The 27,524-nt window shown below is 44.6% G+C and overlaps 2 protein-coding genes and 1 long non-coding RNA gene across 8 annotated transcripts in view; 1 reads left to right on the top strand and 2 right to left on the bottom strand.

Moving 5' to 3' along the window:
• Window positions 1-2,839: 2,839 nt before the first annotated feature.
• PSMD4 (proteasome 26S subunit ubiquitin receptor, non-ATPase 4) lies at window positions 2,840-11,943 on the bottom strand. Of its 2 annotated transcripts, none has more exons than XM_055584334.1 (10): window positions 11,831-11,943; window positions 7,445-7,585; window positions 6,135-6,249; window positions 5,672-5,758; window positions 5,361-5,429; window positions 4,932-5,147; window positions 4,440-4,548; window positions 4,162-4,293; window positions 4,010-4,077; window positions 2,840-3,142 (listed from the first exon to the last, which is right to left on the bottom strand). In XM_055584334.1, exons 1-10 carry the CDS (start codon window positions 11,854-11,856, stop codon window positions 2,972-2,974), a joined length of 1,134 nt encoding a protein of 377 aa, XP_055440309.1. In that variant the 5' UTR covers window positions 11,857-11,943; the 3' UTR covers window positions 2,840-2,971. The 2 variants fall into 2 exon arrangements, with proteins under 2 accessions (XP_055440309.1, XP_055440308.1); XM_055584333.1 differs by having other exon boundaries at window positions 4,431-4,548.
• Window positions 11,944-14,690: 2,747 nt separating this feature from the next.
• Window positions 14,691-27,270, top strand: LOC129654752 (uncharacterized). Its single transcript, XR_008715581.1, has 3 exons — window positions 14,691-14,800; window positions 15,399-15,523; window positions 27,120-27,270. It is a non-coding gene; the product is annotated as an uncharacterized LOC129654752 (long non-coding RNA).
• The window catches only part of PIP5K1A (phosphatidylinositol-4-phosphate 5-kinase type 1 alpha), a 39,377-nt gene continuing 30,227 nt past the window's right edge, over window positions 18,375-27,524 (bottom strand). For 4 of the 5 annotated variants that reach the window (XM_055584327.1, XM_055584329.1, XM_055584331.1 and 1 more), the window contains 8 exons: window positions 27,264-27,469; window positions 25,862-25,945; window positions 24,999-25,047; window positions 24,711-24,795; window positions 23,418-23,564; window positions 23,089-23,218; window positions 20,323-20,371; window positions 18,375-19,998 (listed from right to left, as the gene is read on the bottom strand). In XM_055584327.1, the coding sequence (XP_055440302.1) occupies window positions 19,996-19,998; window positions 20,323-20,371; window positions 23,089-23,218; window positions 23,418-23,564; window positions 24,711-24,795; window positions 24,999-25,047; window positions 25,862-25,945; window positions 27,264-27,469 (753 nt within the window). In that variant the 3' untranslated portion in view covers window positions 18,375-19,995. The remainder of the gene's footprint in view (window positions 19,999-20,322; window positions 20,372-23,088; window positions 23,219-23,417; window positions 23,565-24,710; window positions 24,796-24,998; window positions 25,048-25,861; window positions 25,946-27,263; window positions 27,470-27,524) is intronic. The other variant, XM_055584332.1, reaches the window with a different exon arrangement.

The raw sequence follows: 27,524 nt of genomic DNA on the forward strand, positions 1-27,524 counted from the left end.
ATTTCTTAAGGTGGACGTGTTGCCGTAAATACAGAAGAATGAGCTGTGATGATGATCTCTGAATTGGAAGAGGCCAAGGTGTTGGTTGAGTCATCCTCATGAACACTGAAGTCACTCAGCTGCACGCAGAGGGCCAGAGATGGGACACAGGGCCCATCACGACTAGATGGGCAGACTCTGCCAAAACATGATTTGGCTGGGAAACTATCCCCAGACTCAGGAAAGCCAAAGTGACCATTATCTTTAAAACCAACACCTATAAAAGACTGCCAAGTCGTACGTAGATGATGAGCCATTTGTCTCAAGTAAATATGTGATTCAAAAAAATACTAGTGTCCTGCTCAACATACACATTTTCAAACTCACTATTTAGAAACGGTACACACCCAATATGAACATAATGTAAGCACAGGGTAGGGTTTCTAGTTTGATTTTGCGGAAACTTGTTTACATTCAAGCATTAAAGTCTGACTTCAGGATACTGCAAATTAAATTCATGGAATCTTGGCCCAGGCAGAAGCAGCACCACAGTGAAAGGAGGTTTTTTTTTCCCCCAATAAATAATGCTGTAACAAGTGGTTTTCCATATTACAAAATTGAAATTGGATCCCTATCTCACTGTACAGTGAGACAGAATAAGGAATTTCTATGTGAAAGGCAAAACCATAAAACTTTCAGAAAAAAATAGAATATCTTTCTGACCTATGGAAGAGTTTGCTGGACACAAGAAACACTAACTTTGAAAGAAAGATTAAGAAATCTGACATTAAATTTAAAAATTTTGGTCATTAAAGGGTACCTTTTAAAAAATGAAAAGGGATTCCCTGGTGGTCCAGTGGTTAGAGCTCAGTGCTTCCACTCCCAGGGCCCAGGTTCAATCCCTGCTTGAGGAACTAAGATCCCTTAAGCACACACTATGTGCCAAAAAAAAAAACAGTGAAAAGACAAGTCAGAAACTTGACATACTTATAACAATATATAACCAATAATGATTTAATACTAAGAATAAAGAACTCCTATAAAACATCAATACAAAGTTAACTCAAGGACTTCCCTGGTGGTACAGTGGATAAGAACCTGCCTGCCAATGCAAGGGACATGGGTTTAGTCCTTGGCCCGGGAAGGTTCCACGTGCTGCAGGGCCACTAAAGCCTAGGCGCACAGCTACGGAAACCCTCGAGCCTAGATTCTGTGCTCTGCAGCAGGAGAAGCCATTGCCGTGAGCAGCCTGCACGCCGCGACTAGAGAAAGCCCCTGCAGAGCAACGAAGACCCAGCCCACCAAAAAAAATGAACTCAAGAGAAAAATGAACAAAAAGTATGAATATTTCACAAAAATGGAAATACAAAGATCCATTTTTTTAAAAATTAAAGGATAATTAACCTCATTAGTAATTAGAGAAACACAAATTAAGATCACAATGAGTTATCATTTTATCCTCACTGGACTGGCAGAAATTAAGAATTTGTAATGGTCCTAAGGGCTGGAAAGGGATGAGTTCAATAGGAATTCTTAGATTGCAGGAAGGAGTGCAAATCCATACAACTACTTTGAAAAACAATTCATTATCCTATAAAGTATTCCTAAAGAAATTCCTGTATGGGTGCATCAGGAGATATGTACAAAAAACATCGAGATCCTGTTGATACTAGAAAAATAACTATAGAGGCAATGCCAGATCCATCTACAAGAAAATGGTGAGATTGTAGAACATCCCCAGAATACATATACATCCATGAAAAATGAATAAGCAGCCACTAAGTGCAGCAACTTTGAAGAACCTAAGGAACAAAATGTTTGTTAAAAACCATGTCCTGCAAGTCTCAGAGCATAGGACTTTTGGGGGGAGGGCCTCGCCACACAGCTTGTGGCATCTTAGTTCCCTGACCAGGGATTGAACAAAGGCCCTGGCAGTGAACAAACCAAGCCTAACCACCGGACCACCTGCCAGGGAATGCCCTAAAACTATTTTTTATAAAGCTCAAACACATTAAAACAAAACATCCTTGTCAAGACGCTTTATGTACATGAGAAGACATGAAGGGAAAAAAAATGTGAGATTCAGGATAAAAGTTCTGAGGAGGATGTGAAGAAGTGGGTTCAAGAAGGCTAGGTATGTGACAAGGTAATACTCTAGCTTACATTGAGCAATTTTAGATATGTTAATTTCTTTACATCTCACTTTATATATAGGTTAAGTATTTTATGTGTAAAATATTATTTACCTTTTCAAATATAATAGTAATAAAGGGATAGATTATATGAATTGTGCATTCTATTTCATGCCCCACAAAAACCTGCCTCTAAATTTGGCGCTCCAACAAGATGAACCATGTTTCTCCTTCACAGACTTCCATCTTGTGAAAGGTCTCCAAGATCCCTGATATGCGGCATTCTGACTTTTCCACCTGTCTCCTGCTGTTTGCCGGCCCAAATAGTCTTTAAGTGACAAGATGCCTACACGCCATCAGCACATGCTATTCCTACTGAATGGAAACATCACCATCTCGTTTGCTGGCTGATGAACTTCTGGCCCCATTAAATGAGGGCTCGAATGTTGCCTTCGGGAACCTTCCCAGAGGCTACAAGGCTGTGGCCCTCTCCTCACTTCCACAGTGCCTTGTTCAGGCCTCTCTTTGGGTGCTTGTTAGGCACGAGTAACTGCTCATTTACAGGCTGGCCCTTCCCTAGATGATGACTCCTCAATGGCCAGTACTGGCTTCTCTTCTCTGGGGCCCCAGTGCCTCACACAAATGGCTTTCAGTAAAGTTCTTCCTAAGGAAGGACTGTCCTGGGTGGAGATGGGTGGAAGGGGAATGGTCACAGGCAAAGTTACCAGTGTTTGAAGCAAAAAAGCAAAAAAAATTTGCCAAGCTTTATTTAGGGCACAGTGGTTACAGACAACACCTCCGACCCTACCCCCCACCCCACCCAGCTTGGGCCCCTGGCCGGCTCGTCCCCTCCTCCAGTCTCACTTCTTGTCCTCCTCCTTCTTGTCCTTCTTGCCGTCTTTGGTGGCCTGGGAGGCCAGGGAGCCCATAGCATTTCGAATGGCCTCGTTATTGGGATCCACGCCCGGAAGGTTCTCCAAGACACTCTGGAGGAATTCGGGGTCCTGCATCACGTCATAATCATCCTCCTCCTGAAACGGGGTCAGTGTCAGCCTGGTTGAGGGGGGCTGGCTGCAGAGCAAGCCCGCGTGGGAGACGGGAGAGTACCGCCACACGAGCCCCTCTTCTCACCTGACTGGCCAAAGACAGGAAGGAGGGTTTAGGAAAAACCCAGTGCCTATACACAGTATGCTGGAGCAGGGAAAGGCAACCCGCTCCAGTGTTCTTGCCTGGAGAATCCCCATGGGCAGAGGAGCCTGGCAGGCTACAGCCTACGACGTCGCAGAGTCAGACACAACTGAGCAACTAAGCACATACAGAGTATGAACTTAAAACACTTGTTTTATTCTATTTTTGTGTTGTTGCATAGACATGGCTTTCCAGATCTTAGTTCACTGACCAGGGACTGAACCCCAGGGCTCCAGTAGTAAAAGCACTAAGTCCCAATCACTGGACCACCAGGGAAGTCCCCCAAACATTAAATTACCAATCAATTAGAGAAGAAGCCTGAGAACATTGCTTTTTGAGCTCAAAGGATAAAAAGAGATGCCATGACCTTTAGGTTTCCTGCTATTAGACACCCACTCCCCCCTTTTGTTTTCCTGGACCCTCTTTTTATGCTCCTGGAAGATGGTATCACTGAGAATTGTCCAGACTGCTCCCACTAGCAAGCAAGGGAAATTACAGAATACTTACGACATTTCTCCAACCCTGGCCACCTTCTCCTTAGCAAGGTTTACCCACAAGAAACATTACCTCCATGGGTTTCTTTCCTTCTGCTCTAGAAAGAGCTCATCTATGAAACCCTGAGAGAGAAACGGTTCCAGCCCTAGCAGGCTGAGGATCTCAACACGGGATTTTAAGGCTGATGGCGGCATGGAGTCATCGCTGGCCCTCACCTTGGTGGGCTCAGATGTGTCCATGGCTGAACTGGCGTCCATGTCGGCTGACTCTGCCTGGCCAAACTCTGAGGAAGAAAGGTCAGTTTGCTCAGTTCCATTTCTTTCCGCAGTGTCTCTGCCGCAGCCCGCCCACCCAGGTCCTGGCTCACCTGCACCCTGGAGGGACATCTGCATGGCATAAGCAATCTGCTCCTCCTCAGTCATACTGCTTAGGTCAGGCAGCCCAGTGCGGCCAAACTCCTGCTGGCTGATGGTCATCTTCAGCAGGGCATCGTCCGAGTCTAGGGAAAGGAAGACAGCGGCAGGGTGGAACTGTGCCCACCCCCAAGTCCACGTGTTTCCACACCGCCAGAACCCCAGCCCCATCTACACCAGGCCTCCACAGAGCACCCCACAGTCCCGGGACTTCAGATTCCACCTCTTTCACCTTCAGTCCCAGCCGTGGCAATCCCGGCCTCAGCGGCAGAGGCGGCAGCTGCCCGCCGTGCCTCTTCCTCTTGCCGCTGCCGCTGCTCTTCCATAGAAACACGCAGGGCCTGGCCAAGGGTGAGCAAAGTCAGACATTCTCTGGCCCTCAGTCCCCTGGGGCGCTGGGGAAGGCAGCTGAGGTGGGGGATGGACTGGAAAGGGGCAGCTTCTGGTTTATACCCGTGGGGAAGCAGCTGGAGAGATGACAGATGACATAGGGGGAAAGGATGGGCTTGGGAGAAACCTGGGGTTTCACGGGGAGAAGCGAAGAAGAGAGTCTGACAGTGGTGCCCCTCGAGATCAGACAGAATTATGGGGAAGAGGGACCTAGAGGCGGTCTGGGAAAACAAGCAAGGGTCCTTAGGCCTGTCTAGCCCTAGAGAAGCTATATGCTGTGTGAGAAGGATCAAGAAGGACACCTGGGCTCTCCTGGAGGTCAATGTTTGCTCACCAGGGCCAGCTCAGGATCAGCGCTGGGATCCACTCCAAATTCAAAGTCACTGGCACCAAGACCCAGCATGGCACCACCTTCCCCAGCCAGAATGGGCGAGCTGATGAGGGCATCAGCCAAGCTGGGCCCAGGAGGCACTGTCACCAGGTGAGAACCGGTTCCGTCTTTGCCATTCAATGTGTTTACAAAAGCGGTCAGCTTTTCTGTGTTTACCTCCTGGGGAGAGAAGAACACAGGAGGCTCTCCTTCCAGACCTGCCCCCATTCTCTGCCACCAGCTCCTGTCTGCAGCCCCTCACCCCCATGCAGACACTCCTCTAGGCAAAGACTGTTCTCTATTTACAATCAAAGCAGTCACTGGCCCCCAACCGGTCCTTACTCACCTCTTCCCCAAAATTGATAATGTCAACATTTACTTTCCCTTACTCACCTCTTCCCCAAAATTGATAATGTCAACATTTACTTTCTCCTTCTTGAGGCGTTTAGCCAGTTTCACCAGCTAGGAAGAAGGAGAGAGAAATGAGGAAGTCTGTTCCATACCACGAGGGAAGGTGACATACATCACAAGCATACAGGAGAGGGAGGACCTCTCCAAGGCCCCGACAGAAAAACTGAATTTTGTACAACCTCCTTTTCCCAAATTGATGGACCCAATGCTTCTTCCTGACTCTCCCAAGAGCCAACAGAAGCTCCCTCCCAAACATGTGGTGCCCAAACTCCCTGGCTGTCACTTGGACTCACATCCTTCTCATTATCCTCCACAGGGCTTCCCACAAAGGCAATGATTCGCATCTTGTGATTCTTGCCCTGCCGATGCTTCAAGGCCAGCTTGAAAAGGAAGAGGAAGTTCTTGGAGTCAGCCACAGGAATCCCCCAGCTCTTTCCTATCACTCTCTTTCTTACGGCTTCCATATACTTTGAGCCTATCATCACACTCACGCCAGATCTAAACCCCCTCCTCCTCCCTTCCCTTCTCTCTGAGCCTCTCTGTGGATAAGGAAGAGGGGTTAATTCTCCATTCTAGGGACTTTCCCTTCATGATCTTCACCGATCATTCCACTCTATCCTTTCCACTCCTTTCTCTACATCATCTCTCTTCCCTGGTGCTGGTTCTCACTCCAAGAGTCTAGGGGGGAAATGAGTAAGGGTGGAGGCAGAATCCCAGAGCAAGGAGGAACCACCAGAGGGACCCAGCAGGACTCACGTGGGCCACACGGATGCCAGTGCAGAAGGTGATCTTGCCCTTGGGCTGGACAGTGTGAAGCTTAGACAGGATGCGGCCAGTGTCTGGGGTGAGCGTGGTCAGCACTTCACAGTCACTGGAATGGGGGAAGGAGCACTTCTGTGATTTCAGGGTAGGACAACTGCCTCCGAACTGTGTTCAACTCATCTTTTCTTTAGAGACCTTGATGATAATTGTTATCTCTGTTTTTCCTAAACAAACATCTACTATTTAGAGAGTAGATCTTCCAAGTTCTCATCACAAGGAAAAAACTTTTAACTATGTGAGACAGGGATATTAATTAAACTTACTGTGGGGATCACCTTGCGATATACACATTATCAAATCGTTACGTTGCGTACCTCCGACTCACACAATGTTGCACGCCAACGACACAAAACTAGAGTAACGGGCAAGAAGCGGAGAAAAATCCCCACTGTGTGGGCATGAAACACAGAAGATAAGAAGGGGTGATTTTGAGAGAAGCTTGGCCTCTTCCAGTATTTCCCCCAACCTCTCTCATGCCATCTTCCTCTCAGGGGCCTGAGAATTCTCTACAATAGCTGGATGCTCCTCCTTCTCTCTCCTATCCTCTTCATTTTTAGACTCATTTTCTGGCTAATAACATGAATGCTGGGATGGGCAGTCACTCATTTGAGGATTATCAGTTCCTAAAACAAATTACTTTGGGGGTAACATGATGTGTGACATATGCCCTGGGAAGCTGACCCCAAATCACTTTTTATTGTCTTTAAAATACAGTGAGGACTGCCCTGGTGGCACAGTGGCTGACAGTCCACCTGCCAACGCAGGGGACACAGGTTCAATTCCTGGTCCAGGAGGATTCCACACGCCTCAGAGCAGCTAGACCTGTGCGCCCCAACTACCGAGCCCGTGTGCCTAGAGCCTGTGCTCCACAGCAAGGGGCTTGGGCTTAACGAGAAGCCCAAGCACCACAACTAGAGAGCAGGCCCCCCAACTAGAGAAAACCTGCAGCAACAAAGAACCAGCACAACCAGCACATTAAAAATAGAAAAAATAAGTAAAATACACTGAAATTTTATCCCAGGAAATAAAGCTTCACAATTCTATTAAATTCAGGTTGATATTAATTTTTTTAAAAACAAGTTGCTGCTTATATTTATATGGAGTAGTGAAGAAGGTAGTCTAGGAAGGTGATGGGCAAAAGCAGCCTCACGGAATCTACGAAAAGGCAGTGCCCCAGCGCCTTAGCGGGTCAGACAGGAATCGCCCCGCCTCCCCCGCACGCCCTCCCGCCCTGCGCCACCTACTTGGCCAGTGTGATGAGGCCCACGTTGTTCTCAGGGTTGCTGCGGGTCTTGGAGTGACAGACTATATTGACAGCATCCTGTTGGGCCTGCAGCCGGGTGGGTAAGAAGTCCCCATTCCGCATGTACTCACTGTTGTCCACGCTGCCAGGTTAGGGGAGAAGCGGGAGACAGGCCACACTGTGAGACCTGAGACATTCCCTCCAGTTCCAGGAACCACCTCCCTACCCCCAACAACTCTCCCATGAGGGGTGCCATGCTACATGGCAGTGGCTCTCAGTCTTTGTGGACAGAGGACCAGCTGCAACTTTTTTTTTTTAAATATACACATGACCAAGCCCTCCTCTAGACTTACTGACTCAAAATAACCAAAGGCAAAAAACCTTTTTAAATCTCCACAAGTAATTGTGTAAGTATGCAAGGCTGTGATCTACTAATGTACCATGTCCACCTTTTTATAAGGTGCCTTAGTGTTATCAATCATGGTCGTGGAGAGACACGCTATCTGCTATTAAAATAGGAGTATTCCAAGGCAGGAAATCAACAGGGCAACTGAAAATATTTATGAAATAACACACACTTGGCAGCACTGAGTGCAGGAAAGTACAATCTAAATTATCTGGTTAAATGTTCAACAGCTTTGACAGCTGGACTGAACTGCAAAAACGAGGTTTCACAGATCTGGGCGTCTCACGTATTCTATCCCTATAGCTTTTCACAATCTGTAAGAATCCAAGTAACATGAAATACAAGCGCCAGGTTCCCGGAGACCAAAAGAAGGCAGGGAAGTGAGTAAGTCATCTACACCCCAGAAGAGAATGAATTCTTGACGGACTGAGGTCTGTCTGAATGAAGCAAGCAGCAGACTCAGAGACAGCTCATCTCTCCTGGCAAGCTAAACGGGCTTGGAGGCGATTTTTTTCTTTAGTATCCTTTGCCAGGCAATAAATACAAACCAAAAATGATGAAGAGAGGTAATTAAGAAGCTACTGGAAAACAAGTAGAAAGGGTTGGAAGGGCAGTGTTCAGGCAGGTTCAAATCCCTACTCTACCACTTGTAGTTCTATGATCCCAAGGAAGCTACTGAATTTCTCTAACGTCCAGGTACCTCATCTGTAAAATGGGTTTTATTATACCTACCTGGATAGTGCTGGCTATGAGGATTAAGTCACGGAAAGTACTTAGCACAATGCCTAAGAGTAAGCACGATACACAGACCAGTTCTTATAGAGGAAACTCAATCTATATAAAGGAGGTCAAGGGCAGACTTTACTGACCATGCTACATTCTTTTTTCCCTGATACACTGTTTCCAATTACTCTCCCCACAGGGGAATAACTGCCTTCCTAGCTTCAAATACAGTGGTGGCTAAATATATGAAACAATGGAAGCTTTGAGGGTCATCCAGCTGGAATAGCTGCTAAGTACAAAGGCTGTGGGCAAGACCAGCAGATGGATGAAGGCTGGAAGAAAGATGTCAGAGGAGGACCTGGAGGAGGGGGGTGGGGGGGGCGGCTTGAGGAGGAAGAAGCTTCTGTGCAGAACACGACAGCAGTCCTCATACTGTCACGAGTGCGTCAGAACCACTCTGAGGGTGAGGTGCTGGCAGTGGTAAAAACAGATGCTTGCACACCTACATGTGCCCCCTAAAAACTGCAGTTTGGTTTTCCCAACGTTGAACTTTATACAGACAGGATAATGCATGCATTTCCTGTGACTACTTTCGCTCAAAAGTAAGTAATTTTTCCCAATAAAAATTTATATCAAAATAAGGGCTGACAAAATTATCCAGCTATTCCATGAAGTTTTCATCTAAAAGAAAAAAAGAATACAGATGCCTAAGCTTCCCTGGCTGGGAGTCTGAGCCACCAGACCAAGCAGAATCAAATATACACAACTTTTTAATAAGCTCCTCCAGAGAATTCTGAGGGACAGCAAAGCATGAGAAAAGGAGTGGCTTTCACTGCTATTCTATGGCTGGGCTGTTACAACAGGGTGCCAATGCATCACTCTGGACCTAATATTTCCTTCTATACCTCAAGCCAGATCAGCATTCTTAAATCCCATTTTGTATATAGCTCTGGCTCCACCAGCCTCAGAACGTTTTCAGTAGTCCTCTATTGAAGGGTAAAGGGCAGAATTCAGCCTCCTCAACCCGACATCTGTGCTTTTCTACCTGGCTGCATGCCCCTTTCTCCAAAAAAGGGAACCACCTTCAACCAACAACCTAATAATGAAGTCACGCTAGTCCAGTTTCTACTCCCTAAACAAGCCTTGAGAATGTACACTTCAGCAGCTTTCCTTATGCCCTTCTCCTTACAGGTAATGGCCTCTCCTTAACATCTGTCTAAGTCCCTTCAAGGACCCTCTTAAATTCTTTCCTGAGGACTTCTTAAGCATCATGGCAACTAACAGATGCACAGTGCTGTGCAGTTTACAGAGCACCACGACACACACTGCCTACCTGTGCTATGAGAAAAGTAGATGTTCCTATTATATTCTCATTTTAGAGCTAAAGTGAGAGATTTACTACATTCTCAAGAACATGCAGCTGGAAAGTACCCAAAACATAGGTTTTTGGATTCCAAATCCTGTCCTCTTTCTACTCTTTACTTGCTTTCTCCTAGAGGCTGCCATATTTAGCAAATGAGAATACAGGGCTCCCAGAATTCCCTGGTGACACAGTGGTAAAGAGTTGGCCTGCCAATGCAGAGAACATGGGTTTGATCCCTGGTCTGGGAAGATCCCTCATGCTATGTAGCAACTAAGCCCGAGTGAGCGGCAACTGCTGAGCCTGTGTGCCACAACTACGGAAGCTCCGGCGCCTGGAGCCTGTGTCCACAGCAACCAGAACCCTGCAAACCCTCACCACAAACAGTAGCCCCGGCTCCCAGCAACCATAGAAAGCCCAGGCAAAAGCAATCAAGACCCAGCACAGCCAAAAATAAGAGAAAATACAGGACTCCCAGTTAAATCTGAATTTCAGACAAACAACAGTAACTTTCTAGTGAAAGTATGTCCCATGTGGGACATACACATAGCCATTTTGATATTAAAAATAATTGTTGATCTGAAATTCAAATTTTACTGGGCATCCTATGTGTTATCTGGCAACAGTATCTTCGCAGCAAAAAGAAAACCCTTAGGTGTCTGTCCCATGCAACTGGAAATTTGTGTGTGTTTGTGTACTATTCTGTTTTCATTCTAGGCTCACACTTAGAAGAAACTCTTGAAACCTTGCAAAAGTGTGGTCCTCAGTTCCTAACAGCTACTCAGCCACGTCTGAGACTGATGAAGACAGAGAGCTCACTGGATAAGAGCCGAAGCGTCTTTGAGTCAGATAATCCTGGGTTTAAACCTAGGCTCCACCACTTAATCGGCTGTGTAATTTTGTGTAAGTCATTTAAAACTGCCGAGATGCGGTATCCTCATCTGTAAAAGGGAGGGAGTATTGTGAGGCTTAAGTGAGATGAAGCAAATTAAATGCCTAACATTTAGAAGGTAGCTTAGTCGGTAAGGGTTTCCCTGGTGGCTCAGACGTCAAAGTGTCTGCCTGGGTTCGATCCCTGGGTCTGGAAGAGCCCCTGGAGAAGGAAATGGCAACCCACTCCAGTACTCTTGCCTGGAGAATCCCATGGACGGAGGAGCCTGGTGGGCTATAGTCCATGGGGTCGCAAAGCGTCGGACACGACTGAGCGACTTCACTTCACTTCTTAGTCGGTGAAGAATCTGCCTCCAGTACAGGAGATCCGCATTCGTTCCCAGGGTCGGGAAGATCCTCTGGAGAAGGAAATGGCAAACCACTCCAGGATTCTTGCCTGGAAAATGCCAGGGACAGAAGAACCTAGCGGGCTACAGTCCATGGAATCGCCACGAGTCCGACACGACTTAGCGACTAAGCCACAAACACTTATAAAGTACTCTTATAGTGCCTTTGAAGGTAACACCAGGAAAAGAAAAGGAGTCGGCAACAAGTGAATGGGGCGAGGAAGGGATTTGAAACTCTCTTCCTAACTAACACCCATCATTCTGAAAAGAAGAGAGGAAGGCAGAAGACTATCATGGTGAGTCCGAGAAGCAGGACTCTAGCTAAAGACAGATGTAGGCTGGTCTAGAGAAGACGACGCTGTGATGGAGAAAAATAGCAGGGCCGGTCAATGACCGTCCGCGGACTGAGGGTTAAGAGGGGTACCTCGGGCCCGTCCGTCTGGAACTACCTCTGCGGCCCCGGGATGACTCAGGGAGTCGCTGGAGCTCCTTTCCTCCCGGCCCAAGGCCTCATCTCTTCCACCAGGCCCCCCTCCCCTACCCCAGGCCCGCCCGGCCTCCGAGCTACAGGCGCCCCCGACCCAGTCCCGCTCCCCAAGGGGGCCCGAGGTGGCTCCTCACCAAACCATAGTGCTTTCCAACACCATCGTGCCTCCTTCCTCCCTCCCCGACCGGTTCTCCTAGACCACTAAACAACAACTCCTCCAATTGGCCCAGCGCGCATCACCAATCACTGACCTCGGTTGGGCCAGCTGGTTCCGCCTTCATCCCCGTGTTACTTTCTGGGAGTTGTAGGCGCCGCCAGAAAAAAAAAAAAAAGTGGGAGCTGTTTGGGGCGGAGGGAGGGGCCAAATAACACAAAAAAGTGGGCCACACCTCCACCTGCCCTGCCATTCAGGTTTTCTGGTGGCGTTCCTTGCCGAGAAGATCTAAGAGAAAATGTGAAGGAACTTCTGAAAGTGCTGAGGCTATGTCTATTCCAACATCATCTTTTTTAAAAAAGTGGTGGGATGACTACTGACTACTGACTTTTCAGCTCCCCCGGTTCCCCATGGCACTTTGTTCATCAAACTACTAAGCACTTATACCTCTGAATTGCATTTGTTTGTGTATCTGTCTTTCCCATTTCATTAAGGGCAAAAGAAAGTGAAAGTGTTAGTCGCTCAGTCGTGTCCCTCTCTTTGCGACCCCATGGATTGTAGTCCGCCAGGCTTCTCTGTCCGTGGAATTCTCGAGGCAAGAATTCTGGAGTGGGTGGCCATTTCCTTCTGCAGGGGATCTTCCCCAATCCAGGGATCGGACTGATCTGCACTGCAGGCAGGTTCTTTACCCTCTGAGCCACCAGGGAAGTCCCAATTAAAGGCGAGAAAGCTGTCAATCTCTGCTATGCCTAAGTCCACTAGAAAGCCTGACATATGGTAGGAAGGCAGAAAAAAGTTTGATGAACCAATAATTTTAACTAATCTCCCAAGGAATGGGAGACAACCTAGTCAATCATTTTGGCTTTTTAATCAAGAATCACATTTTAGGGACTTCCCCAGCAATCTAGTGGCTAAGACTGCGCTACCAGTGCAGGGGACCCCAGGTTCAATCCCTGGTCAGGGAACTAGATCCCACATGCCACAACTAAGACCCAGTGCAGCCAAAAAAAAAAAAAAAGAATTACATTTTTAAATGTCTTAGGGGATTTCCCTATTTGTACAGTGATTAAGACTCTGCACTTTCAGTGGAGGGCCTGTGGGCTCAATCCCTGGTCGGGTGACTAAGATCCCACATCTATCATGGTATGGCCAAAAAATAAAAATAAAATTATTTTAATTAAAAATGCCTTGGCTGGAAATTCCCTGACAGTTCAGTGGTTAGGACTCTGCACTTCCACTGCAGAGGGCACCAGTTTGTTCCTTGGTCAGGGAACTAAGATCCAGCATGCCTTGGCCTGGCTATAAATAAATAAATGCCTTGGCTTACCTATACACACACTCCAAAGAAAAACTGGAAATTCCAGGTGTCTATTTTGGAGGAAGTGGGGGAAGGAGCAGGGAACCCAGACATGACTACAGAGATGGTAGATGGAGATGGCAAGTGTGTTGTAGACATTACATAGATATTGATAAAGTTTTAATGGGTATGCCCAAAAGTTATTGGTGACCATTAAAGGTATAGGAGTAAAATCTCTGTGTTACTGAGGAAAAAAAAAATCTGTTACTATAATCATAGACAAGAAAAGGAAGAAAAACAAAGCATAGAAAAATCATTAGTGAAAAGTTCAAATATGAACAAAATATGAATGTAAGACATACCAAACTGACAAAAGGTAAAAAATAAAAGGAAAGGAAAAAACGACATATCAGGCAATAGCAATAAAAGAAAGCATGTGTAGCTATATAAATATTGTACAAATAGAAACCAGAGTCTCTTGAATTGCAGGTGGATTCTTTACCAGCTGAGCTACCTAAAAGTCCAGCTATATACATATTGTACAAATAGAAATCAACATAAATCGATGAAGTCAAATCCAAAGTATTTCATAAAAGATAAGATTCAACAACAAAAAATGTTCTGAGTTAATCAGGATAATGCAACTCTAAAGACAATTTGAACATCAGGAATTATTATAAATTAGTGTTCTTCTAAAATGTATAAGTAGATAAACATTCAGCCCAAACTAAAGGAAGTGATAGGAAGTGAATGAATACTGTCATCACTGTTTTGGGGTCATCATGTCTATACAGGGAGGTTGCTGTCTCCATCTCAGCCTTAGTCAGATACTTAACAGATTGTGACCAGTTTTTAATCACCCTTTGAAAAGTCCTTGTAGATATTGCAAATACAAAATAGGGTGGTCATAAAAAAATGAGTTGGTAAATAGGTCCTATATGATGGATTTGATTCAACCTGGAGAATGCAGTATTCATACTCTCTTCATACAGAAGATGTCCTGTTAGAACTATGTCAGAAGCTGTTCAATGAAGAGATATGTGAGTTGCACGAATGATCATGAGATCATGAGAGGTGTAATCTGATAGGATTAGAGTTCAGTAAAACAAGAGCTCCAATATGAGAAAAAGCAAAAACAATTCATTTACCTGTGGGTCAGACACTATTCTAGGCACTTGGAAGGAAACAAAATAAAGTCTGCCTTTGTGGAGCTTGCTTTCTATGGGGGAAGGCAGATAATAAACCAATAAGTCAATGTTGAATAACGATGAGACTAGGGTAGATGTGTGTGTGTGTGTGTGTTTATATATAAACAGGATATTAGGAAAGACTTACAATTGAAGAGACTTGAAGGATACCTGGGGAAAAGAAAAAGTGCAAATACTCCAAGGCAAGAGTGTATTTAAGAACATGATGGCCAGTAGAAACTGGAGTAGAGGGAGAGAAGAAATGAGACCAGAAGGGCAAAGGGAGAAGAAAGGTCGGATTACGTACAGCAGTAAAGATTATTTTAAGGACTCTGAGATAGGAGCTGTTGGAAAGTTTCAGCACGGGGTCTGTGTTTTAACAGTTCACTCTGGCTTCTGCATTGAGAACAGACTGTGGGGGAAAGAAAAGGATACAGACCAGTTAGGAGACCATTTCAATAATCAGGTATGATGGTGGCTTACTGTAGGGTGGTAACAAGATGTGAAAATAGTGACATATGGATGAATTTTGCATATGTCATAAGATATAAAACTTAGGGATTTCCCTGGCAGTCCAGTGGTTAAGACTCCATGCTCCCAATGCAAAGGTCATGGGTTCAATCCCTGGGTCAGGAAACTAAGATGTCACATGCTGCTTGGCCCATCCCCGCCCCTCCAAAATTCTAAGATACAAAACTTTAAAAACTTGCCAATGGATTTGATGGAAAGGGAGTGTTAAGGGGTTATTAGAGTTGGTTCTAAGCAACTATTTCTGAAGATGGGCTAGGAGGGGCAGGAACCAGCAATTCAGTTTTGGACATATATTAGGTTTAAGATGCTTATTAGACACCTAAATGGAGATGTCAAGTAAGTGGGTAGATATGAGTTTGCAGTTCAGAAAAAAAGTCTGGGCTAGAGATAGAAATTTGGGAGTTTTTAGTTGATCATGAGGTGACAGGGGAGTTGGACAAATGATACAGGGCCTTTAGGACTTTGAGAGTGAAGGTAGGCTAGAAGGGGTCCTATGATTGAGCCCTGGACTTAATCATACATTTTGAGGCCAGAGAGAAAAGGAGGAACCAGAAAAGAGGATGGAGATGGAGCAGTGCAGCAGCACCTTGGTGAGGACAACCAGGAGGAAGCACGTGGTATCCCAGAAGCTGAATGAAGAAAATATTTATTTCTAGGAGTGAGTAATAAACTGTCTGGTGCTGCTGACCTGTCAAGTAAGATGAGGACTGATATATTTAGCAACATGAAGGTCATCAGTGACCTTAGAGTTCAAGAGAGATTGGGGTCAAAAAGCTATTTGTAAAAATTCATTTCTAAGACAAGTTTTCTAACTTTGATCACTGGATATTACTAAGGAATTACTAATTTTTAAAGGCATGGTAATATTGTTGTATTGTACCTTTAGCTCTTGACCTATATGTTGAAGTGTTTATGCATGAAATGATACGCTTTGGGATTTTTTTTTTTTTGGGGGTGTAGCTGCTTTTGTCTGGGATTTTAAAAACAGTATTTATTTGGCTGTGCCAGGTCTTAGTTGCAGCATGTGGGATTCAATTCCCCAACCAGAAACTGAACCCAAGCCCCCTCCACTGAGCAGAGTCTTAGCAACTGGACCACCATGTAAGTCCAGATGAATCCCTGTGTGGAATTTAACATAATCCTTTGGAGGTGCAGAGAGAAGGGAAGGGTGGGGTAGAAGGTATAGATGAAACAGATTGGCCTTATTTACAGACAAGTATTGAAGCTGGGTGATGCATACATGTCAATTTACTCTATTTTTAGCTTGAAATTTTCTGTAATAAAATTTTTTTTAAAAATTCTTTTTAAAAGACAGGAAAAATTGGAAACAGCTGATGCATTTAATGGAGAAGGAAATGGCAACCCACTCCAGTATTCATGCCTGGAAAATCCCATGGACCGAGGAGCCTGGTGGGCTACAATCCATGGGGTCGCAAAGAGTCGGACACGACTGAGCGACTTCTGTGTGTGTGTGTGTGTGTGTGTGTGATGCATTTAATGAACTTTTAATGGGCCCCCTACATTGGGAGTGCGGAGTCCTAGCCACTGGACCACCAGGGAAGTCCCTTTGATGAACTTTTAAGAAGTAGTTTTACAAACGATACTGATTTGTTTTTGTGTCTTTGAAAAGCTAAAGAATGAACAATTTAATCTGAAATCTACTTTAACTAGCAATTCTTTGTTTAAAGAATGAACGAGACTCCATCTGTGGTAAATAACTTTTTTGACTAGCTGAATTTGACATGTTTAAGAGTAAAACATTAGACTAGGATTTCCAGGTTATATATCCAATAGTTTGATTTTCCTCATTTTTGGAATAGGCCCTACTTGCAAGTGAATATAGATGGCAGGGTACAGCTGTAAAGTAGTAGCGGCTGCTCACCACTAGAGGGACCCTCTGACCATCAGAGGGTATCTAGTATACCCCTAGTTGCCTGAGCAAGTTGAAGTGACAAGCTTAAGAGCAGCAGCAGGATCATTTTTCCTTCTAAGATACATTCAGATTTAATTCCTATTTGGGAAAAAATCTTCTTTTCCAATCTAAAGGAGGACTGAGCCTCTGACTTAAATTAAAATTCAAAACGTTGAGAATCCTCAATTCCTCCTTTATTCCAGTTACTTGTTCTATCATAAAATTTATTACCATCTCAATTCTCTTCCCTCCTCTCCAGCTGGTATTGCCATCATCCTAAATGCACATTACTTCACACCTAAATTATCCATCTAACTTGTCAACTTTTTCTATCTGCTGTGATAGAACTATCATCAGATTGGCTTTGGAATTCTTTTACGTCCCACTTATGACAAAAACATTCTACACTTCCCTCACTGACTACAGCTTAAAATAAAAATCCCTCATCTTAGCAGCCAGGGTTTCCAGTGTTGCCTCCACCCATGCTTATTCCAATATTCTCCCTCAGATCTCCCTCTACCATTGCTTTCACCATGGTCTCTTCCTTGCTCTCTGCAACAGGCCATTCTGTTGGGAGTAGAGACAATGCTGCTGTCCTCGACTGTCTAGCGCTCATGCCCATTCTCATACTTCTAAGGCACTTGTGCTCAAGTGAAACTTTCCCCAACACTTCAGGCCCACAGTAACCTCTAATTTTCCTTCTTAAAAAATAAAAAGTGTTTATTTTTGATTGCACTGGGTTTTCCCTGCTGTGCATGGGCTTTCTCTAGTTCTAGTGAGTGGGCTCTACAGCACAGACTTAGTTGCCCCTTGGCATGTGGAATCTTCAAGGAGCAGGGATCGAACTCATGTCCCTTGCTTTGGCAGGGGGATTCTTAACCACTGGACCACCAGGGAAGTCCACTTCTAATTTTCTTATTTTATGCTCTGTACCACTCTTTCAGAAATCACATCTCATGTATTCTTTCTGTGTGCATGTATGTTGTACTCTTCTGGACTCTGTAAACCCTTTAAGATCAATTACTTCTTTTAACCTTCAACTACCCAGAGCACTGACTGTTCTTACTCATTAGCTGCTGCATAATTTGTAGAATGATCTTAACAAAGTAGGGAATAGTGGTGTGGAAAGGAACATCATAAGCTCAACCTCACAGAAGTTAGAAAAACACATAGCTGAGAAAAGCAGTCTCTATCCTTTTTTAAGATAACTTGGAGCCAAGTTGAGGGAAGGAAAGGGAGAGAATCCTCGGGCCAACAAATCTTAAGCTTGCTTTTCCTACTGTCCCTCTCTTTTCCTCCTAAAGCCAAGCAAAATTTTGAGCTTTGGATCTCCAAATCTCTAGGCAACAGACCGACATGAATTCCTTTTCTAGTCATTCACAGCTTTTCCTTGTCAAGTTTAAGTTGTTAAGATGGAGGAGGTGGCCAGAAGGTAATGAATGAAATCATTTCTCTCAGCCTGAGTTAGTCCAAAGCTGGAGTGAGGAAAACTGGAAAGGATGCATTCATTCTGGGCAGTATGAACAAAACAGCCTGGGGTAGAAGGGTGGAGCAGATGGTGTACGATAAAGAATCAAGAGGAAGCAAGAAGTCTAAATAACTGACAAAAGTTTAATGCATTAAAACCAGATACTTATCGCTTTTATACTGTATTTGCCATTTCTGAACAATACAAAGTAGAGGCAAATGGTGACACTTCATAAAAATGTTGACTCCCCATCCCCGTCCTTAAGACCCAGCCTCCCTCAAATATTCCCTCCCACCCCTGACAGAACTCTGTCCTGAATAAAACACTTAAATACATCATAAATAGTAAATTATGAAAAAAAAAATAGCAAGAATTGTTTCTTTCCTTCTTGTAAAAAAGAACATGGCAGCAAAGACAGGCAGCCAGAAACTGGCTGGGGGTGTCTAATATAGACAGTTACTCAGGGTGTGGACTAAGCTACTATCAAGGCAGGGTAGGATGGAGAGGGGACAGTACAGGGATCAACAATCTGCCAGACACACCAGGACCCTTTTCCCCCCACGAGGAGGAGGATCAGATAGTGAACTCAGGGAGAAGAGGGATTACACAGCCCCCATTTCCACGTTCTCTGCGTGAAGAGAGGCGGCGGGGCGCGGGGCACAGCAGTGACTGCACTAAGGCAAGAATCTGCTGGCTCCCCATGCGCTTGAGAGAACATTCTCTAGCCTCACAGTTACCTGTTCAACAGACAGGTACCCCGTCTCTATCTCAGCTCCAACAGCAGAACACTGTAGGAAAAGGTGCAAGAGCAAGGAAGACATCTCCTTTGGAGAAGAAATCTAAAATTCATTTGATACGTCTTCATATTTAGAAAAACAAGCAGAATACATTTCAAATTGCAGAAGAGTAATAATGATTATGGCCTGGCAGTGAGTAGGGTTCTGCCTAGGAAGGGTTCTGACCTGTGAGCCCCAAGACTGCACCACTGTTTAACAAAAGGGGTAAAGACGACCCCGTGTCCCACTCTCTCCATTCCTTCAGCCTTAAGACATTCACTAAGAGAGGAGGAGTTCAAGAGGAGCTGCTCCCAGCACAGCAGTCCCCACCTTCTGTTTCTCCAATACCAGGACTCTTCTGAGGGAACCCTGCGAATAGGCATCTCTCCAATACTTCTGGAGTTTTTATCTGAAAACTGGTTTGAAATTGTGTGCTATTTTCCTTTTCCTTTTTTAAGGAAACAAAAGGAGAGGGTTGGGAGGTTAAACACCCTCCCAGAAAATCTTTACGAAGATTACAGGCGTCTTCTTCCAGAGAAAGAGTTAAGGTAGGGATAATGTACCAGCCAGTCTGTCCTGAGGAAATTAAAGAGTCCAGCTCCCGATGAAAGGTAGATGAGGGGGGAAGAAAATCGCCAAGTCCAGCAATCCCACTTTCAACATGAAGAAGGGGGATCTGAAACCATTCAGTTGTGGAAGCCAAGGCTGGTGAGTTGAAAACTGGTTTCACCCAGCTTGGGAGTGGAGAGGATGCTGCTGTCCTCAACTGTCCCAGCACTAATGCCCGTTCATAAGGGAGGGAAAGGAGAAAGGTTCTTCTTCTTCGGGGGGAGATGGAGAGCTCTCCTAGCTTCCACTGCACTCCTTTTTTGATGACCAAGAAAAAGAAAACTCAGCACTTCTGGGTCAAGGGCTGACATCCTGGGATCACAGAGGTGGTTGAGTCTCGCTCCAAGTCTTCTGAGGACTTTTGCTCACTGAAAGGTAAAGGGTATAAAGTTAAGGACGAGGAGTATGAGATAAGGGGACAGCAAAGGAATTCAAGTTAATTTCAACCTAGATGGCAGACCTAAAGAGTTTCCTGCTAGTCCAGTCTCAGCTTCCAAGTACACAGTACCAAAAAAAAAAAAAAAAAAAAAAATCCACCCCCACTCAAAACCAAAAGTTTTTAAAGTCAGATTTAGGGGAAGGGGGGCACCCAGTCCCCCTAACCCTGACAACTACTTCCTTGCTCTACTCCATCAGTAATGCTGTTTATACCCTTTCAAAGCAGCCACCTCCCCCACATCCCAGAAACTTACATGGATGAACTCTGACTCTGGAACTTCATGTTTTTCCAAGAGGGTTGAACTAACAGGAGTGGGGAAAAAACGGGGGCAGAAAGAAGAATTAGTAAATAAATGAGAAAAAGAACTCTCAGGTCAAATCTCAGACTGCTTCTCTGTATTTCACTGGGAATCAACTTAGAATTCAGAAAGAAGGGACTAAGGAGTTACTAGATCTGGAAGCATATTCTTTTAATTAACAGTTTCTTGACTTTCATAAAATACTTCCTTACCACCCTCCTCCACTACTGCTTTCAATCCCCAGGTGTGGCAGGCACCCAACTATCACTGCCGCCTGACAGTCATGCCATAGTGTCATTTTCTCCTCTTGAGTGTGGCCTGAACTTAGTGACTCTCGTCTAGCGAAGAGAATGCACCAAAGGTGATGGAAATCAATTCTGAGATTAGGCCATGTTGCTTCCTCTTGGGCACACGCTCTCCAACTTGTTTGCTCTGAGGAAGCTGTTGCAAATCTGTGAGATGCATTATGGAAAAGACCATGTGAAAAGGAACTGAGGGAATACCACCAGCCAATAGCCAATGAGGAACCCTTAGGCCAAGAGCCTGCAAGAAACTGAATCCAGCCAACAACCTCATAAGTTTGGAAGTAGATCCTCCACCCTGGGCAAGCCTTCAAATGAGACCACACTGCTGGCTAATAGCTTGACTGTAATCTTCTGAGAGTCTGAGCCAAGGGCACCCACCTAAGTCATATCCAGATTCTTAAGCCACATAAAATCTGAGATAACAATATTTGTTGTTTTTAGCTGCTAAAATTTGGGGTAATTTATCTCACAATAGGTAATGCAGATTTTTGTACCTGGAAATGAAGTGCTGCTATAATAAAAATCTAAAATGTAGAAGTGGCTTTAGAAGAGACAAATGGGCTTTGAGGATAGTTTCAGTAAAGTTTTAAAAGTGTCCTGAAGAATTCTGGACTGTAAGGGGTTTGCCAGTAAGGGCTTAAAGGGAAGTGAGAAAAATCTTATTGGAAATTGAAGGAAAGGTGATCTTTGCAATGTAGTGGAACAAAGTGTAGGGACAATGTCATCTATACTTATGTGGGAAGTAGAATACGTGCCTAATGAGCTGGGTGACCTAGCTAAGGAGATCTCTAAATTAAGTGCTGAAGGTGCTACCTGGTTTCTTCTTAATGCTTACAGTAAAATATGAGAGGAGAAAAATAAATGACGGGAAGGACTAGGAAACAAAAAGAAGCCAAGACTGGAAGGTTTTGAAAATTCTGAGCCTCTCTAGATAGCAAATAATGCTAGAATTAAGAAATGGATAAAATCTAAGGCACTGCTAGGAAAATGTGGTCTACAGATGAAGCCACGGGTATGACTATAAAACATCTGTTAAGAACTCAGAGTACTATTCAGTTATGCGAAACAACATTCAAAAGATTAAGGGTATGTCTCTCAGATCCTCTCAACTTGAACAGGATCTCTAAGAAGCATAGAGCTTATCAAGAAGGTATTTGTGGGTATGGCTTTGGTCTAGCAGTAAATTCCAGTGAGATTCATAGGAACCCCACAAAATCTCTGAGGGCATTATACCAACAGACACACTGTCCTGCTTGGACTAAAAAAGACAGAAATAGTACACAATGAAGAAACCAGTGGATCCTCAAAATTCTGCCAAGTAGGCTGAGAAAATGACTCAGCACATTCTAGTTTTCATGAAGACTCAGAAGGCAAAACCAAGAGTCTAAAAGGTAAAGCTAAAAGTCATGAATTATTCTCATGCTTTGAGACGTGATAAAAGAAAACTCCAGCATTTGCTGGATTTTAGGCTCCTCTGTACTTCCTGTTCTCCCTCTTTCGTGCAGGAATGTGTAAAGAAGTTCTCTCTTGTTTGTCTCATCACAGTATGCTGGTGTGTGGGAAGACAGCCTGTCTCTTTTATTAGTTTCACAGGTCGAAAGTGATCCCTAATTCCTGATACATGCTTAGGTACATGCGCTCTCACTTGCCTATGCTAAGTGAAGCCGGCTGCCATATTCTGAGTTGTCCTCTGGAGAGGCTCATGTGGCCAAGAACTTAGGGAGGCCCCCAGAAAACAGCCAGCAAGGAACTAAGGCCCACAGTCCAGCAACTCACCAGAAACTGAATCCTGTCAAAGAGCACATAAATATGAAGTGAAGCCTCTCAGCTGAGCCTTAAGATGAGCCTAGCCCTGGCCAATGTGTGACTATCATGTCATGAGAAACCTTGAGCCAAGAACCCAGTTACACTGCACTTGTATTTCTGACTCACAGAAACCATGATATATGTTTGTTGTTTTAAGTCACTAAGTTTTGGGGTAATACATTATGATGTAATAGATGATCAACACACCAAAAACAAAACAAACTCACAATCCATATAATGGATCCTTTTGAAAAGCTGATTATTCACTGTATTCAGTGCCTAGGAATCCTCCCAACCTTAAATCCTAAGCTAAGAATTCTCACTTAAGTCATCAGGAAATGAAGCATTAATTAAGATATTCTGATTGAATATCAGAAGTTTGTACATAAGGGTTTCCCACCACCCCCTAAAAATACAGAGATGTTGATACACTTTTCCAAATCACTAAAGATGAGCTCTTAGGAAGATGAACATGCAAAAATATAGTGAAGAGCAAAAGACAATAAAATCTGGGGAACGAAAAAAACAAACCAACAGAATTATGGAAGTTCTCAAAGACCTGGAGAGAGAGATGAGAAGATTACATGGAGAAAGAGGCCAAGGAACCAACCTTGTAGTTAGCGTTTGCAAAGTCTCTCCAACTACAGGTGAGAAATAGGGGTCAGGAATAGTCGAGACCTCACTGATTTTCTCCAAAGGTGGAGTCTGAGGTAAAACATCAGGACGACCCAAGTGGACGCCTGGAAAAAAGAAAGAGGAAGAAAATCAATAAATCAAAAAGAAGAGAAAATGGGGTGGGGGAAATATAGGAAAAAATATGTAGCAACTTGGCTTTTCGTGAACAGGAAGGGGAACAGAGGTCCTAAGCAGAAAAAGATGAGGGCTCAGAAGGAAGGGAGGGAGCACCCGTCACACGGGGACTCCAACTCTGGCGCTGACCTGGCTCCACTTCCGCCTTTGTTGTCACTTGTGCCTTGTGTTCCCCAGAGACCGATGGCTGGTAAGTTACGCAGGAGTTGCCGCTGGGGCCTGCTCGCCGAGAGAAAGATGAGCCAGACCGAAACTTTTTGGAAGGAGAGGACTTCACTTCAAAAGGGAAAGAGAAAGCCTACTTAGCACCTACCTCAGAAACAGTCACCAAGACATAAATACAACTTGCTAGTGTCCCAACAAAAACCCAAGGTTGTTCTTCTGCAAAGCAGGAAAAATGGTTAATGTCAACAAAGATGGGCTCTATGAACTGCTTATCAGAGGAGGGGGCATCTCAGTTCACGTCATTTTGGAAAAGACAGCAGAGAACCCAGAGGAAAGGGGATGTGTATTTCTCCCCTCCTACAACCTTGATGGCTTTGCTTCTGCCGGATGACATGTCTCCTAATCCGTAATTCCTTTTCAATAGTAGCCTTCAGTTAAATCAGACACTCTATATCCTTGTAGAACTTGACACACAGAGCACCATGATGATACTTTACACTTGTTTATGTATCATTTTAAAAAGACTCTGAAAAGATTATTCTATGTTTGTTAAGACTGTTTGGCATGCATAGGTCCTCTTTGCCTCACTGAGGGATCACTAATGGCTATGATGAGGAGAGGGAGATAGGAAGGAGAGGGAGATAGGAAGGAGCTGGAATTTGCCAGTGGCAGTAGCATGGAAGGTTTGGAAAGAAGAACATTGGCACTTCCCAACTCCCTTCCCTAGGCTGAGGCCCTAGCAAAAAGGTAAAACCCACAAATGAAATAAGGTAAGAGGAAACTGAGGGGGCAAATCAGAAGTGAGAGAGACAGAAAGAGGAGAGCCTCTAGCTGACTAATACCTGCTAAGCAGACATGAGTAAATGCTTCTCCAACCTTCTGATCCTAATCTGAGAACTCCATGGCCTTGGGGATACAGTAATATTCTTGCCTATCTCTGTCCACAGAAGTCTGGCTTTGCCTACCTCAGCCTGTGGCATGGATCCTACACCCACAATTAAGTATTTTTACAATCCCATCAGTTTCTCAGAAATGCCCCTCACCTCCACGACACCTGTAGGGATTGCCAGGGGGGAAAGCAGCAACTTGGTAACGACTGGGGCAGAGGGACTGACATAAGGATGGGCAGCAGCTCTCACGGGATGTGGGTAGAGGAGGAGAAGTCTCTGGCTTTGGCAGTTCCCTGACAGGGGAGTCCTGCCCCCACCTCCTGAAGTAAGAGAGCCATTGGAGGGTCATCTGGCAGAAGCCACTTACAGGGGATCTTCTTAAAAACTGTAGTGCACATGAAACGCTGGAACCGTTCAGCGTAGAAGCTGGGGCGATGCACTGATACGGTGTCCTGCAGAGGAAACAAGACGGCTGGAGTTAAGAGAAGGGGAGGCCCAGCAAGAGAATTGCTAGTCCAAAGGCTGTTTTTCCCTAGGCTGAGACCCTAGCAAAAAGGTAAAACCCACAAATGAAATAAGATAAGAGGAAACTGAGAGGGCAAATCAGAAGTGAGAGAGACAGAAAGAGGAGCGCCTCTAGCTGACTGCTACTCACCCCATCATGTACCAGAGCTTTCCAAGAATGCTCCAACTTCTTAATAAACCTGTCAAGAAAAATGTATACATCATGAATTCACATTAAATGAATGACCTTGTAGACTGTATTTTAAAGACTTCAGCTATCACAGTAGAAAAACTTGAAAAGACAGAAGCCAGGAAAGCACTCCCACTATTGTGCTATAGTTTTTCAAAGAACAGACAGGGTAGTGCTTATTCAGCATGGAGATTAAAGCTGTTTTTAGAGTAAGTCAACTATCCTCTCACTGGAAAAGGATACTTAATACATCTTGGCAAGTCAGGGACAAGAATATTTATTGTAAAACGGGAACTGGAGGGACAGACAGGCAAGCCTGAAGGGAGGTCAAATACTGTCCAGTCCTCACTAGTGTCTGAAATCTTACAGGAGCAAAACTGGGGTCTAACATTTCCAGCTCTTCCCTCACTACCATCCACTGCTTTAGTTCCACAGGCTAATACTTTTCACAGAATAGTGATCCCTTTGTTTTTCTTCCATGGAAAAGAGGAATGTGTTTCCAATTGTATCCCAATGTGGAGTATGACTCATCTCACAGGTTTTCCACAAAGAGCCAGCAGGATGGCGTATTCCACCCTGCTGCTTCTGAGGACTGACTCAGCTTTCCACAAAGGTGTATGCTATGTTTGCGAGATGGTGGGTAAGGAAGTCAAAAGACAGGCATAACCAAGGAAATAAATCACCATTTGAAATCCAGTGAGGCAAGCAGCCAGACTGCAACTTACTGTTCTTGCTTCAGGAAGAATTTGGTGACAAACCCATCTAAAAGAGCAAGGTGAGTAGGTCTACATCCACTCTGACCCTGGGATTGATATGTTTCTCACCTGTAAGACTGCAGAATGTCAATGATCCCGATATAAAGCAGCAGCCTTTCCCCTTTACTATTCCGGGCCGGGATGCCACCCATACTGGGGAAGACAAGAAAGAAAGAGTAACAATATCTTCTGGCTAGCAGGCAGGAGCTTCTGCTTTTTAAATTCAAACCCAATCAAGAGCTGTAACTGAGACCTAAACACAACTGTCCCATCTTCCACAAACAGGAAGAGTAAGAGCCTTCACCCAACCCCAACCACTTTGGAGTATATATTATATACAACTTCTTGCTCTCCAAATTTCACTTGCCTGCCTCTCCCACCCCAATTTCACCAAAAAGAATCTAAAATTCGCCCCCTACTCAGCAATTTTAGGAATACTCTCCTAATTAACTCTAAACTTTCTTAGTACTCTCTCTTTTTTTGCCCTGCCATGTGTCTTGTGGGATTTTAGTTCCCTGATCAGAAATCAAACCCAGGCCCTCAACAGTGAAAGCAGAGGCCTAACCACTGGACCGCCAGCAAATTCCTCCCTAGGACTTTAATTTATGCCCACTAAGACACTCTTCTTGAGAATCATGATAAAGAATACTTTAAATGAAACCACCCAAAAGACATTTGATACTTCAGTAACTACACTTCTTTGGTCCATGAATGTAACAAAGATGCCTTCCATAAAAAATTGAAAGTCGCTCAGTCCTGTCTGACTCTGTGACCCCACAAACTGCAGCCTGCCAGGCTTCTCTGTCCATGGAATTCTCAAGGCCAGAATACTGGAGTGGGTAGCCTTTCCCTTCTCCAGGGGATCTTCCCAATCCAGGGATCGAAACCAGATTTCCAGCATTGCAGGCGGATTCTTTACCAACTGAGCCACTAGGGAAGCCCCAGAATACTGGAGTGGGTAGCCTACCCCTTCTCCAGGGGATCTTCCCAACCTAGGAATCAAATTGGGGTCTCCTGCATTGCAGGCAGATTCTTTACCAGCTGAGCTGGTTCTTGAGAATCATGATAAAGAATACTTTTTAAATGAAACCACCTGAAAGACACTCGATACTTCAGTAACTACTTCTTTGATCCATGAATGTAACAAAGACACCTTCCATAAAAAAAGTCTGTAATAAATGGTTTTTGATGAAGTTCTTATAATTTGCAGGTATGTATCTAAGACTCTGAGCCACATTTTTTAAGAGTTTCTTTAATTTTGAATGGCACTTCTTCCAGGTTTACAAATCCAAAATTTAAGAATCTTCCTTTCCTTTTACATTCTTAGGAATGCTCACTCTATAGTTCTTCAAGTATTAATGTTGACTTCACTGCTGAATAAAGCCTACTCCTTCTCAGAAGCTGTGTACCCCTCTCCAGAAAAAAATGCTTTGAGCCTACACACTCCTTCCTGGTGCCCAAGTCCACTCACTGGTCATCGGTCTCCATGGTGCCACCTCGTCGAGCCTCGCCCTGGATAGATTCCATGGCTGTGGAATAGAGAGCCTTTTGGGGGGCTGGTCTGCGAGTGTCAGCTGAATATTGTGCTTCATTGCCTAAAGGCTCTCGTTGTGCATGATCTATGTTATGGATTGACACCAGGAGGCTATAGTCCATTATCTTGAAGCTCTGCAGAACCTAATGGAAGGAAAAAACATGATCTGAACCTTGGGAGGTATGAGAATCTTTTTTC

This window comes from Bubalus kerabau, chromosome 6 (assembly GCF_029407905.1).
Source record: "Bubalus kerabau isolate K-KA32 ecotype Philippines breed swamp buffalo chromosome 6, PCC_UOA_SB_1v2, whole genome shotgun sequence".
Taxonomy (NCBI): Eukaryota; Metazoa; Chordata; class Mammalia; order Artiodactyla; family Bovidae; genus Bubalus; species Bubalus kerabau.

What these genes read in the sequence shown, in the direction of transcription:
- PSMD4 (XM_055584333.1), bottom strand. Translation starts at nt 11,856, where the DNA reads ATGGTGTTGGAAAGCACTATGGTTTG. An exon ending in TTGGAAAGCACTATGGTTTG is followed by an intron (nt 7,586 to 11,830) that starts GTGAGGAGCCAC and finishes CTAACCTGGCAG; the next exon opens with CGTGGACAACAGTGAGTACA. An exon ending in TGGGACTGAAGGTGAAAGAG is followed by an intron (nt 4,294 to 4,430) that starts GTGGAATCTGAA and finishes TCCTTTCCCTAG; the next exon opens with ACTCGGACGATGCCCTGCTG.